The sequence below is a fragment of the Cercospora beticola genome, chromosome 8 (assembly GCF_033473495.1).
Source record: "Cercospora beticola chromosome 8, complete sequence".
Classification (NCBI taxonomy): domain Eukaryota; kingdom Fungi; phylum Ascomycota; class Dothideomycetes; order Mycosphaerellales; family Mycosphaerellaceae; genus Cercospora; species Cercospora beticola.
Window position 1 is genome coordinate 1,241,922 of NC_088942.1, and position 13,717 is coordinate 1,255,638.

Consider the following 13,717-nt stretch of genomic DNA (forward strand, 5'->3'; position numbering starts at 1 on the left):
CTCGTGTACCTGCTGCATTCTCGGCCTCATGCTACATCTCCTGTTCTGAGAACCTTGTGGTCGTGGCTGCCTTCAAGCTGGACGTGCGTGACCTTGGCATCTGGCAGCTTTGCGGAGGGAGGCTGCCGTCGGTTCTTCACGGGAACACACTTCTCTGCTCACAACACAACATACAATTGGACCACAGGATGCCTCTTTTGGAAGAACTGCACAGCTGAACAACAGGACTCTGACATCACGGGAGGAGTTGTTCGGACTTGCCGGACCACGCTGCGGCAGATCGGCTGGAAGCTTGAACGCCTCCGAAATTCAATTTTCGGCCACTTTCTGGCGCCCAACATCCCAATCGAGGGTCCGCCAATCGCTTTCAGATATCCCACTGACGGGACTCGAGCTTTCGTACCCCGATGGAGTGTCAGCTCGTGCTCCCTCAGAGCGGACTGCGGCTCCCGGACGAGCAGTGTTACACAGGTTCCAATAGCGGTCTTTCAGCATTTCAAATTGGGGCAATGCGGCTAACCTATCAGATATGTTGGAACGACGTATAGAAGCAACAGCACTAACGGCTTTTGCTTAATGCATTGCAGATCGGCAGAGATGGGCATAGAGCGTGAACCATAAAGATCAGCGAAGATTCCTTCGTTACTGCGGCTACCTTCGTTATCATCCACCTTGTTCTCTGTCAGTCGCAAGGATGAGCTTCAAAACTTTTGCTGCGTTCTTTCTTACGGCTCAGCTGGTTGCTGGCGGCCCAGTGTATAGTCGTGATGCGGAGGTCCTTGAGCAGAGGCAGGCGCCGCCGAATCACAATGATTTCAGCTGCCGGAGCGCCACGCATCCGAATCCTGTAAGTGGTTGGCAAAGTGGTTTCCTGTCGAATAGCTTGGGCTGACAAGTCAAATAGGTGATCATTATGCATGGTCTGGGCGCGACCTACTATGAGGACCTCAACTATCTCGAATCATACTTGAAAACTCAGGACTTCTGCACATTTTCCATCACTTACGGGGACTACCCAGGCTTTCCATTTGTGGGTGGACTGGAGTACATCAACAAATCTTCCGTGGAGCTCGCAGACTTTGTTCGAGAAGTGCAGACGAAGACTGGTGCCGCTAAAGTCGACTTCGTAGGCCACTCCGAAGGCGCCTTCCAGTCCTTGTATGTGCCGAAGTTCACAGGCGTCGCCAACATTGTGCAAAGAGTGGTCGCGATCGCACCTCCAACTCACGGAACCACCTTCGGAAACCTATACACCTTGAGCTACATTGGAGGCAACCTTACCAAGGGACTTGTCGATACTGTGCTTGCAAAGTTTGGCTGCAGAGCGTGCACTGATCTTGTGACTGATGGAGGCGCGGTTCAACGGCTTACGAATGGACCAATTGCTCAGCCTGGAATCAAATACACAATCTTGACGTCGAGGTACGATGAGTTGGTTACACCTGTGGAGACTGCATTTGTCAATGAGCCTGGAGTTGAGAATCTTTTCATTCAAGACTATTGCCCTAACGATCCAGTTGGGCACATTGGCGAAGCATACGACCGAAATGTGTGGGCGATTGTCCAGAATCGCCTCAGCGACAACCCGGCCGGTCCAACTGTCTGCGTGAAAGGCTCTCCCGGAAAATAGGTCGTCAATCGCTATATGTAGCTGGAATTGACCTATATGTCTATTGGCAACTCAAGGTGCAGCCTGTTTTGCAATCTCGCAACTTTCGGAACTTTCTCAGCTTTGCGCAACACCGTGCACGTTGCTCTTTGCATATTCGGCAATTCCTGTCGGTCTGTTCCATCCTTGTCAGTTCACTCGGAAGGGCCTCCCTTGGGAGCCGTACGGATGCCGTTGTCAGCGTAACTCGCCAACAGTTGTCACGGTTCGCCGAGGGATCCGTGATCAAAGCAAGACCGCATTTCCATGCGCTGTCACACTCTTAAATCCGCATCTTCTAATCAAGAGTTCGTAAACGATACAAATATCATGAAACCGATTCAACTCCCCACGATCTCCATGTCTCGGGTTTAAGAGTAGGGCTGGAGATGTATCACATGCTCCGTAAGCTGGCCCAAACGCGAAGTGTGCACCCAGGTCCGTTTCGAACAGATTATTTCTGTCTTTTTGGTCACACTGCATGCATGGCCGTTTGCCCTTCGGGCACCGCTGCCACAAGCAGAGATGCCCTGCAAATATTCGATCGATGATGGGATGTCAAGTCCGCGAGTCAGCACGTGCAGCATTTCAGCGCCATTGCGTCGTTGGATCATCCAGACCAGGACCCTGAGGCTCGAACATGCACCTGCATTACGTGCATAGAACAACCACACAACCACATTGCACTACTTCCTCTGCCTCTCCCTGCACACCTTTCCGCTTACCCCACGAGAACCTGAGACAATATGGGAGACATTGGAGTTTCGACAGGCAGTCCGACGACTTTGGACATTACTGCACCTCCGCCGGACGAATTATGCATGACATTTACTGCTGCAGCTTCAGCTAGCAATAGCTCCAAGAGCTTCGTAACACAAACGAAAGGACCAGATCTTCTTGCTCTGCCACTTTCAGCGGGTATTACAGTCTCAGGCGAACTGGTAGACGACCCCAGTACAATCACAGCTCCATTCCTGCCCGGCGATATCATCCTCGCATGTCTAATCCCACCAAAACCATGCCTCCTCTCCGCTCACGAAGGCTCGTTACGCCTACGAATACCAACAATTTCCGCTCTCGAATTACCAGGTAGCATGCTCCCCGAAACCGGTTGCGCCTACCTCACAGCCCTCATGACCGGCGCCGCAATCCTCAAAGAACAACTCCACATCCCCATCATCCGAACGCCTACAGCTTCACCTACGCCCGCAGAAGACGGCGGAGTAGAAAGCTACAATAACAAACGAATACTCATCGCAGGCGGCGAAACAGATCTCGGAGCTGCTTTTGTGCAACTTTTACATCGCGCTCTACCGGATGCGAAGATTTACATTACTTGCACAGAAACCGATTCTACTGCTCTATTATCTCAACGTTTGTTCCATATGAAAGGTCTCGGAGCTTCGAATTCTGCGGATGGTGATGCGAGGGATCTTACGGATCGGCTTTCACCGAGTTTTGATATTATTATCAACGCCGTGAAAGACCAGGAGATGCGAAAAGATGTTATGGAGCTTTTGGATGGGATGCAGAGATTTGTCGATTGTGGGACGTTGGATGTAGAGAAGGCTGTTGGGAACTTTTTGGAAGAGGAGCCGGATTGTGTTACTTCGCTGCATGAGATGTTGATGCAGGCTGCTGGGGTGTTTGAGATGGAGGGAGAGGAAGTTGTCGAGGGGGAGGTAGAAGCGAGAGATGTGGTTGTTGAAGAGGAGAAAAAGCTGGGGCTGGAGAGAGAGGATTCAGGGAAGGTTGTGGATTGAACTACTGGATATGTCAACATCTTTTGGCGTTTACGAGGTGGAATCGGTCATTGGCGTTTGAGCGGTTTGGTAACGATATGCTAATGGTTCCGATGATGATGAAGGAATGGACGGCTCGACAGCACGATACCCATAGCAATGAAATGACATGAAATATGGCAAATTGTTGAGGCTTTTCCCTTTGCAAATTATGTTCATGCCAGCTTGTCTTGATCACGCGAATCGCCCAGCAGGCTTTTCTCAACCCAGCGTAGTCGTCCTGATAGCCTTCGTATCAGAACGATTCCCTAAAAACCAGATACCCCCAATTCCACGCACAACACCCGTACTACAATTACTCTCTCGGCAGCCCTTACTCCAACCCACATCAACTAAATATCAAACAGCCTTCTCCTCAACCACATGTCCATACTGGTCCTCCATCGCCGCCAAAATTGCCCGATCTTTCGCCAGAATCGCCTCTTGAGCCGCGATTTTCTCTCTCAACATCATTAAGAGTGTCTTTTCTTTCTGTTTGATGTACACATTCTCTGCGGCTTTTTCTCTTCTTGTCCAGGAATCGCCTGCTGCTTCGCCGCCAGAGCGGACGCCGCCTGTGTCGCCGTCGCGGTAGAAGGGGCGCGAGGTGGTGAGTGGTCTGAGAATCGATGGTTTGATGGCTTTGTGAAGTATTGGGCGTTGGCGTGTGTGGGACAGGATGGCTCTTGTCAGAGACATGTTGTTGGGGTGCAAGTGGTTGTTATGTCAGTGGTATGTTGGATTCTTCTGATACGTTCTAGGAAGAGATCGCGGGCGACGCTGAGTGTGCGATGACTGAGAAAGGTGGTCTGCCTCTACCTACCGGCATGCTGAGCAACGAGGTCTTGCATTGGAGCGGTGTTGTCGTGCAACGGAACCCCTCACGTCTTGGATCCTGGAGCTGTTTACGTACTGGGTAGAGCTTCGAAGCTCACAGCGACCCCGGTACAGGTACGGGAAGTACATGCAAGGCTCTTCCACAAACCATGTGCATGGCTGTGTGTAGGTAAAAGTGCCTGGAGGACACCAGGACGCTTGCTTGTAATAAGGAAAGAGGCAACCATTTGTTGCTGTCAAATGCGTGCTCGCATAAACAATTCTTCTGTCTTACAGTAGGTGTAGTCTGCCGTTATCGTTCGTGATTCTCTCGTTCAGGTCAACTTTGTTGTAGATCCAGCCACCTCGGCCGTCGCCCAGTTCAGCTTCGAGACAGTTTCCATTGTCGGTCAGTCGTATATGCCTAGCACTGCCCGCAAAGTTTCCGCCTCTGGCCCAGTGCATCTTGCCATTGGTATTGGTGAATACGTCGTTGAGATCAATGGCGGTGCGCTGAAAATGACCGCGCACGTCAGCGGACTCTGCTACTAATGTTGACCGACTCTCGAGATACACATTCCGAGAGCTGGCATGGAAGTTTCCTGCTGGAGCGGACATACCCTTCTTCTTTTTCTTCCTGTCTTTGCTGGAGTCGGAGTCCGATGAGCTAGAAGAGCTCGAGCTGCTCGAGCTTCCACGTCGAGAATGATGTGGTTTGTGCTCCTTGTGCTTCTTGTCCTTCTTGCCTTTCTTCTTGTACGCATCTTCGAGCATGGATCCGGCGACTGCACCACCAATGGTTCCAAGAACGCCATGATTCATTTTGTGGCCACCGTAAGCGCCAGCAGCGCCTCCGGCTAATGCTCCCATAAGGCCACGATCTTGCTCACTTGCTCCAGGTGGGTAGGGGCCGGATTGGCTGTAGTGTCCAGATGCGTTAGGCTGGGCATAAGGCTGGTCAAATTGGGATCGGAAATTGTCGACCTGGCCGCTAGGCTGCTGCATGTGATGCGGAGGGTATTGCTGCTGTTGTCCGTACGGAGGAGGATAGTCCTGTGGTGGCGGTGGACCTCCGTACTGGTGGTTATACTGTCCGGGCGCAGGAGTGTAGCCTGACGCCGGACCAGACTGGTAGTTCTGATGTGGTGGCTGCTCTTGTGGTCTGTCGTGCGAATATTGCTGGTATGGCTGATCATTTCTGCCATAATACGATTGCGCGGAGCCTTGGTTGTCACCGTATCCTTGATTACTACCTGGGCCTGGGTATTGCTGATACTGTTGATTATATCCTTGGCCTTCTCCAGGGGGATAGCCGCCATATTCTTGTTGCTGCTGTCCATAAGCTGGCTGTGGAGGGTATCCGCCGTAGGGACTATTGCCTTGCGGCCCGTCGTAGGTATTTCTCGTCATGGTAAGTAAGATGCTGTGACACTTCAGTGCTCTGCGTCAACGTCAGAAAAGCTCAATCAAATGTTACAGATCCGAGGATGTCGTCTGAGCAAAGAGGAGGATGAGGTGGCATGATGGACTAAGTACTAGTTTGAGCTCGTTAGCGACAGCTGAGTAGCTGGAGCACAGCCTCAGCGGGCTGAACTCAACAGGTGAGGCAGCAGCAATCGCGGATAGAAAGTGCCGCCGAGTTCATTCACAGCGAATGAAGCTCCATGCTTCAGCTGTGTTCTCTGCGCACAGCGTATCGATGTTCTTGCGCCACGCATTCTGACAACAGAGCTGGTGAGATGACGATGACGGACGGCGGTGATGCGACGAGGCGAGTGGAGAGAAAAGTGGCACAGCATCCCGGCACGGATCAACCACAATGCCGAGAATGTGAGCAGCGACGAACCCCCTCCTACTCCAACTGCCTGCTTCTACCAGTATGACAACGTGCTCAGCTTGGACGCCTGCAGTGCCTATCGAGCCTGCCAGATGCTTCTCACTCTGAAACTGTTCACTGCTCTGAGGTAGCCAACGCTACAGCGCCAGGAACGAAAGCTTTCGCCCCGATCAAGGTCACGGATCAAGGAGTGCATCGAGGCATTGATGTATCAGAACAAAGCATTTACAGGAGGTTTAGCAAGACTACCAGTAGATCCACTGGGATGAGTCAAATCCTCGCATCAGATTGTGTCTCCGTCGGGGCACTGACGCTGATGATTTCCAGCAGCAGCGAGCATTGGTAGTACGAGCAGGCACGGTCACTCTCCCAGATCACACTCGAGAGACTTCTGTGGCGATTAAATGCCATCGGTCCAGTCTCAGGTTGCGTCCGCTACGATTTGATTATACTAGCACGTAATACCGGCTGCCAGCTCCACTTCAGAACTGCAACAGGCAAAAAATGTTTGGGGGGGGGGGGGGGGGGGGGGGGGGGGGGGGGGGGGGGGGGAACCACTGGAAGTCGTGAGAGGCCAAACGAAGGTCAGGTTAAGGGATCGTGCCCTTACCAGGCTTCAAGACTCTAGTGACAACCCACAATGGCCAATATCAAGTTCCGCACGAAAATGAGCACCTCCTAGTAGCATGCATCGACGATTGGTAAGAGAATGAGGCACTCTGAATGGTGTGTTGCCGAACGTATACAACTTCCAGAGGTTGCCGGCAGAAGGTACGCGTAGTTTTGTCTCAGACAGCTTGCTATGGCAGCACTGCCTCTCTTTGCCAAGCTAAGAGCAGAGAACTCCTGGGTTTTGCAGAGATAAGGCTGGGTGCGTGCGATTATTTGTCTTGGAGACGGTCCAATGCCAGACGCCTCCCTAAATTCTCATGAGCTAAGAAATTTCTTGCTCTGCAGAGGAAGCTGTATTTCTGGCAAATTTCAGTAGATTCTCAGTGCTCAACAGAACATATACGAGATCTGATATCGTGAAGAGTCGTGAAAAGCAGATCCCGCGCCGAGAGCTTCGCATCGAAACATTTGAACTTGATTAGCAGAAGCTCCATCAGTCCACTGCGTCTGCAAGTCGCTGCTCCTCGCACAGCAAGTGCCCAAAGCTGCACAAGTCGACCGCGACTGCAATTCAACTTACCATCATCCTCCTACGAGCCTTCAATTACTTTCTTCCATAATCAATTCCTTCAACATCTCCGATCACGATCGCAGCAAACGCCCTCGCGCCCACCTTCCTCCCCAAAAACGCCCCTCCACCGCCACCTTCCCCTCCTGTTCGGCACATTACTCAAGGTACCCCAGAATTCCAATCAAAACTCCCGTCCAAGCTCCCCAAGCCGCAATAAACTATCGAACACAAAAAGAACCGCCAGAGAGGAAACGCCGTACGGGTCCCAACTCGGCCGCGTCTACCAGTGCCGCTCGCGTAGACTTTTAAGACATTTGTCGACGGCGGTGCTAGTAGTAGCAAGCCACAGAACACGGCGTGTTAATGGGGCGTCGCTGCGCCGAGACATGACAACGTGGCGCGCACGTGCAATCTAGAACGCGGGACGCCACGTGAAGCTAGATTCGGGAGAACCGAATTTGGGTAATACAAACACTGCTGTTTGCGGGATTTCGTGATTTGAGATTTGTTTCTGGTCTGGAAGGTGTTATTTGAGACTAGATACAGGAGGTCTTGAGACATTGTCTGTGGCTCTGTTGATGTCTGCGTGGTAGCGACTGGCAGCGTATTCATGAAATGGAGTGGATGAGACATGCCGAGTACGATGCCAGTTCTCGGGACCTGTTGACGAGATAGTTCACGTTCCATCCATCGGCTCATCGAATTTCAATACTCCACAAAGCCTTCCATGACCTTGACAGCCGAACCGCCAAGTTCGACGTGCTCGATAGCTTTCAAATCCTCGGTCAGTGTTACGGTGACCTCGATGTCAGATTTCCTACCCATTTCCACTCCTTGCGTGATACTGAAGTGCGTGACTTTGCTGCTGGCTCTCTTTAGTGCAGCATAGCAAGCAAAGCCACAGCCCGCTGAACCTGTTGCAGGGTCTTCGAATAGACCTTCGATCATACGAGACTGCACTGTGATCTTCTCGATTCCATCAGATGATTTGGCAGGAGACGATGTGTAGACGTAGTAGTACGACCCAGAGAAACCAACGTTCCAGTCATCATCCAGCTTTGGAGTAGGCTTGAAAGATGTGCTGACTGCAGCAAGTGCTTTCAGATCAGGCAATTCGACTGCAACGAAGTTCATTCCCTTGACAGGACTGACGATCGCAATGTTCTGCTGCGAGAGCTTCACGGCCGTCTTCAGCGCAGGTTGCAGAGCATGTACCTCTTCCACTGTGAAAGGGTACTGCACATGCTCATGGAAATTGTGAGCGATGCCTGCTGTAGCCACACCTGTAGACGGATTGTACGTGAGTTCCATAGGTCCGGCGTTCGCCAATAATCGCCCTTTGCGCGAGACAGAAGATGAGTCGGCGGACAGGTTGCCCAGAGCGTAGACTGCGGCGCCGATTGTAGGATGACCTAATGTGGGGATTCTCCGATCAGCATGGGAGGTGTTACTAGTTCTAGAGGAGGCGGTGATCTGGTAGGGATGCACGTGCGATAGATGAAAGTCTCGTCGCGTCGCGTGGTAGATTTGTCGCACGTGAAAGAACGTACCGGCGAAAGGAATCTCGGCGTAAGTCAAGAAAATACGGACTCTCCATTCGGGCAGGCCATCTGCACCTGTCTTCGCATCGTGAATGATGATCGTTTCGCTCAGATTGAATTCCCTGTCAACGCATTAGACTCATCAAGTCATTGCGCTGTGAAAGCACGTCTTCACAACTCGTGGGGGAAGGCAAGTTGGTCCGTCACAGTCAATGAACCCCCACGTGCGTCTCCTCAAGTCGTGATGATCCTGGCTCGCCCCATTCTCTGAGCACCAGCAGGCACCGAACATGCCCGCAACGGCACAAAGTAGACATCAACTCGTTGGTGATAGAGAAGGAGGTAGTGAAGTCAAGCGCCACATATAGATCTTCTCCTCTTCGAGCTTGCGCGCAAAGAATCACGCCAGCTTCCAGAACGAGACTTTGCCATGCATAGTGTACACAGTACGTACCTCGCGATCTTTTGCATGACCTCTGTCGAGACCTCAACACCCTCCGGCACCTTCACCACAGCCAGCGGATTTCCCGCATATCTCTCCTTCGTGAAAACGTCCAAGGTCACGAATTCCAGCCGCGGCATCGTTGCAATTCTTCTCGTCGTCAGAGCAAAGCTGTCAAAAGCCGTATCGAGACTGACAAGCTATATCCAAAACTAGCAAGTAATATCAGATCAACACTAGAATTGTGATGACGACTCGCATGCGAGCTTCCCCGACAAGCGATAGACGTGATGAGTGGCTCCTTCTTCTTCGGGGGCGCGGCTGTGATGATTATGCGCGAGAGTCGTGACGGAACGTCCTTCCTTTGCAGCAAGACACTGCAGAACTTCAGATTGAGTTTCGCGTGGAGAGCTGGAAGAACCACACTGTCGGGTCGCTGACAAGCGCAGGGTAGATGTATGCCGAGTCAGCTGATGGGCGAAGGATGCGGGTTGGGGAATACGAAGGAGCGCTTGGTATTTTGCTTGTGAGATGGTGTTGTTGGTGGAGGCGGAGTGAAGGAAGTACTTTGAATTGATGTCTTGCCGATTGAATTTGGTCGGGAAGGAAGAAGAGGTGAAGGTGTTGGGAACTAACTTAGATGACTGTAAGCGGCAGAGATGGAGTCAGAGACGCGAGAAAGGCGCGCGCCCTGCATGCGACATTCTCATTCGAAGCTCGTCGCGTGTGCAGCACCGCGCGTGTTGCAAACGATATCAGTCCAAAGGCAAGCCTCCAGTCACCCGCTCATAGCAGATGAGCTGATGGCATGCTCCATTGCTGGTGCTGGCGCTGCTGCTGTTGGTGGTGTGTGGTGGTATTGCAGGTCAGAAAGAAGAGCAGGAACAGCCAAGGCTTTGACCTGCCAAAAGCCGAAGAACTCCCGACTCAGTTGACAGCAGCGACAGCTGACCACCTCACCTCACCTCGCTTCGAGGTATTGTGATCAGAAAGAAGGTTATGTTTCGTCAGCAGTAAATAAAGCAAAGAGATGAACCATCACTCTGTCTTCCAATTCCCCAAAATCCGCTTCATTCCCCCATCCGACCCTCCGGTCCTTGGTACAGTGGTACCTTTCCGCACAACTCAGATCACCGTACCATGCAATCCACAAATGCATCTCCCACTCTTCCCGCGAACAGGGGACCATCCATCCGGGTTCGCGGGACAACAAAACGATTCAAATCGCCAACTCTTACTGTACTACTAATTGAATCAAAATCAGCAATCGTAGCAGAGTGGTATAGGCAAGACATAGATTTTGTGCAGCCTTTAACGGTGTCTGACATTATCTGTCCGGCAAATAATCAACTTGTCAACTTGGAGAAGATTAGCCGCGAACGTTGAGTATTGACTGTTGTGGTGTGTAGGTCATGATGATTGATGACGATGCCATTGAAAGAGAGTTTATTGTGAACAGGAAGAGGAGAGCTTGTGGTAGTTCAATGCTTCGATTTGCAAAATCGTGATAAGCTACGTATCAGAAGACGTTGACGTTGACGATGCCTCGTCAATCGACCAACTACCAAAATTCTCAAGTGTCCATCTCATGGATCATATTTTCTGCTTTCCTCGCGTCAAGTGTTCATGAGCGCTCCAACTGTTTCCCAATGCTGGATCATCATCCTGTGATCAATCGGTAAACCTTTTTTCCGTTTTCCCGCTTTTGCCTGTTCTTTTTGGTCCGCGAGGACACTTCTTCTGCCGTTGCAGTTCTTCTTCTTAATTTTGAAATCCGGTCTCTTTGAGACCAATGCTCCACCCAACCCCAAACAAAAGGAAGGGTCTCAACTCCAAGCAGTACCACTGCTCCGTATGCTATGCGTTGAACTTTGCGGAAAAGGAAATCCAGAGCTGACCGGCTCTGTGTAATGCATGCTCATCGTGTTATCGTTACAGTGTCGTCAAAGGAAAAATGGGTCGAACAATACAAGGTGGCGAGCCATGTAGAAGTGAAGGTGAGAGCGTGCCGTTATATTTCATTGCCTCCAAGCTTGCCGGTCTTGCCTTGGGCCATTCGAGCTTCAATCAATGCTCGTTCCCGGCGCATGGCGTCGACGTCGAAGGCGGGAGTCTCTGAAAGTTGGCGGCTGCCAAGGCCAGATGTCTTGCGCTCACTGAGTGCGCCCAGGCTGCGCATCTTTCTCAGAAGAGGCCTGTCTTGTGCAGGAGCGGCGGCGGGTATCTCGTAATCCGCGATCATCTCGGTCGCCTCGGTCCTGCTGCGGCCAATGGATTTGAGTCCGCGCGCCAGTCGCTCCATGCCGGTTCCTCGTCGGTTGCCGCCCGAAGGTGTCTTCGGTCGTACAGAGTGTGAGGGTGAGGGAGGAGTTGCATTCGAGTCTCGTCCCGTGATACTTGACTCCGCGACGGAAGTAGCGCCGATACTTGTGGTCGAGTCGAGTCGTCTGCGCAGGTTTTCCGTGCTCGCAGCACTGCCGAAGCTGACGCCAGAGTCGGCCTTCTTACGGCCACGTTGCTCAGTTTCGGGGATGCTGTCGAAGCTCGCGCTGGAATCTGCTTTCCTAACGTGCTTTGTTGGAGTGCGGGGCACGTTAGAGGCGACCTTGACGCCAACATGGATGCACTCGTTGATCATGCTGTTGGCTACCTGAAGGTACACGCTGAGGTTGCGGACAACAGCTTCCCAGCCGTTGTTGTCGTGAGTTGCTTTGCCTTGTTGCATCAGGTTGGTGAGGATGCGAGGGCCGCTCTTCTCAACGGCTTGCACATATTTGAAGAAACCATCTCGTTGGGACTTGACTACAGCAGGCGTCAAGAGCGTCGTTGGTTGTGCTTGCTCGGTAATGCCAGCTGGGGGGTAGAGGGTGTTCAGCATCGCCACACAGTTGTGCTTGTGGAAGGGTTGCAGCGACAGTTCATTGATCAAGATCCATCGACGAAGGCCAATCCAGACTTGCGTGTAAAGGGTGTCAATCTTCTTCTCCTTGTCCTCGAGAGATCTGACCCACTGTAGGTTGCGGGGCGAGATCGATGCCACGTCTCGGTCCAGTGCATCGCGGTCAATGCCAAGACGACTCATTGCAGAAGCGGCTTCTCGCCGTCTGCGGGTTTCCAGGTCCTTGAGGTAGTCGAGTCCAGTGAGCGCCTGCGGGAAATCCACATGGGGAAGCTGAGGAGTAAAACACCTCTGGACGAAGGCAGTGATGAAAGAGGGAGGCAGCGTTTGCTGCTGGTTGCTCAGCTGTGATAGCTGCGACATGAGGCTTTCAGTGAGCGACGCGGTTGACTGAGTATCTGGCGTGAAGGATCCTTGTGAGAGGTTTGGCGACGTGCCATTGCTGGTCGGGGTGCTTGGGCTTGCCGCGTTCTTGGGCGCGCAGTTCAAGCTGTCTAGAGGTGGGTAGAGCATGTAAGTGTGTGTCATGAGATACAGCTGGAGACGAGTCCACTTACACATTGTCTTCAGAGGAATCTCATAGCTGCCCGGATATGTGAGGATGTGATCCAGGATGAGTTGATATGACGAGCCATTGGAGGAGACGGAAGAGCCCGAAGAGCGATTGGGTGTCGACATGGCGGGCAGAAAAGCACGGTCTTACGTCGTCGGCATAAGCAATAGCAGCGGCGACAATGAGTGCGGGCGAGATGAGAAGTCGAGGCTTGGGTTGCGAATGGCAAGTGAGTGGCGGGATAATGAAGGTGATGGCGGCTGTTTGTGTTGTCGGCGTCGTCGTTGTTGTGGTGAGCGACGGATCTCAATTTCCAGGGCCCAAGGTGTGCAAGGAACTGGTGTGGTTCGCGCGGACGGGGAAGTGAAGATGTTTTGAGGGGCTCTGGCTCTGGTCGGGTCGCGCAAATCTGGAGTTGAGGCGCGGGTCGTGTTTTTCTCGGCGCTGGCGTGCAAGCTGCCGGCGGATGGAAGAATCGTGCAGACGCGACAAAAGCACGAAAACAGCTGCAGGACTTGCGTGTGGGAGGGTTGAAGCAATATGACAGGATACAGTGAATTGAGCAACAAGATGCTGCCGAGGACGTGGGCACAAGATAACAGCGCCGTCGCCGTCTCCTCTTTTTTGCTCGTCGCTCCTCTTCACGAGCCTTCAACGGCCCTGGCTTTTGCGGCGTTGTTGTGGATGCGGAACCTCAAGCCGGGCGCGCGTAGCCGCGACCGCGGGTCCAACGCTACTGGGTCTAGTTTAGCGCAGAAAGGCCAAACTTAAACGCGTGAGCCGGCCGCCGCCTTCCAAGTTCCCACAGTCCCTCCTAGCGCGGACGCCCAATGCTAGCACCGGACACTGAGCTCGCGTGCTCTAGACGATCTGCGTACGAGGACAGGATAAGGCGAAGGCCGTCAAGAGCAGTGATGATGGACAGCAGCGACGAACGGCGAGCATCCCGCGATGAACACCCCCATCCGCTCCATCATACCCCCCTCCAACAGCGACCAAACCCGGCGAGCGGAATTG

General features: G+C 52.6%; 6 protein-coding genes across 6 annotated transcripts; 2 read left to right on the forward strand and 4 right to left on the reverse strand.

Moving 5' to 3' along the window:
* Positions 1 to 694: 694 nt before the first annotated feature.
* On the forward strand, positions 695 to 1,630 carry RHO25_011768 (uncharacterized protein; the record flags this gene model as incomplete). The annotated part of the gene is made up of 2 exons (XM_023603185.1): positions 695 to 847; positions 905 to 1,630. 2 exons carry the CDS (start codon positions 695 to 697, stop codon positions 1,628 to 1,630), a joined length of 879 nt encoding a protein of 292 aa, XP_023454169.1.
* Positions 1,631 to 2,394: 764 nt separating this feature from the next.
* Positions 2,395 to 3,411, forward strand: RHO25_011769 (uncharacterized protein; the record flags this gene model as incomplete). The annotated part of the gene is made up of 1 exon (XM_023603186.2): positions 2,395 to 3,411. The coding sequence occupies one exon, from the start codon at positions 2,395 to 2,397 to the stop codon at positions 3,409 to 3,411; it is 1,017 nt and encodes a 338-aa protein (XP_023454412.1).
* A 378-nt stretch (positions 3,412 to 3,789) lies between these two features.
* On the reverse strand, positions 3,790 to 4,128 carry RHO25_011770 (uncharacterized protein; the record flags this gene model as incomplete). Its single annotated transcript, XM_023603187.1, has 1 exon — positions 3,790 to 4,128. One exon carries the CDS (start codon positions 4,126 to 4,128, stop codon positions 3,790 to 3,792), a length of 339 nt encoding a protein of 112 aa, XP_023454413.1.
* A 408-nt stretch (positions 4,129 to 4,536) lies between these two features.
* On the reverse strand, positions 4,537 to 5,655 carry RHO25_011771 (uncharacterized protein; the record flags this gene model as incomplete). The annotated part of the gene is made up of 1 exon (XM_023603188.2): positions 4,537 to 5,655. The coding sequence occupies one exon, from the start codon at positions 5,653 to 5,655 to the stop codon at positions 4,537 to 4,539; it is 1,119 nt and encodes a 372-aa protein (XP_023454414.1).
* A 2,315-nt stretch (positions 5,656 to 7,970) lies between these two features.
* On the reverse strand, positions 7,971 to 9,388 carry RHO25_011772 (uncharacterized protein; the record flags this gene model as incomplete). Its single annotated transcript, XM_023603189.2, has 3 exons — positions 7,971 to 8,677; positions 8,816 to 8,928; positions 9,261 to 9,388. The coding sequence occupies 3 exons, from the start codon at positions 9,386 to 9,388 to the stop codon at positions 7,971 to 7,973; spliced, it is 948 nt and encodes a 315-aa protein (XP_023454415.1).
* Positions 9,389 to 11,259: 1,871 nt separating this feature from the next.
* Positions 11,260 to 12,825, reverse strand: RHO25_011773 (uncharacterized protein; the record flags this gene model as incomplete). Its single annotated transcript, XM_023603190.2, has 2 exons — positions 11,260 to 12,641; positions 12,705 to 12,825. The coding sequence occupies 2 exons, from the start codon at positions 12,823 to 12,825 to the stop codon at positions 11,260 to 11,262; spliced, it is 1,503 nt and encodes a 500-aa protein (XP_023454416.1).
* Positions 12,826 to 13,717: the final 892 nt, after the last annotated feature.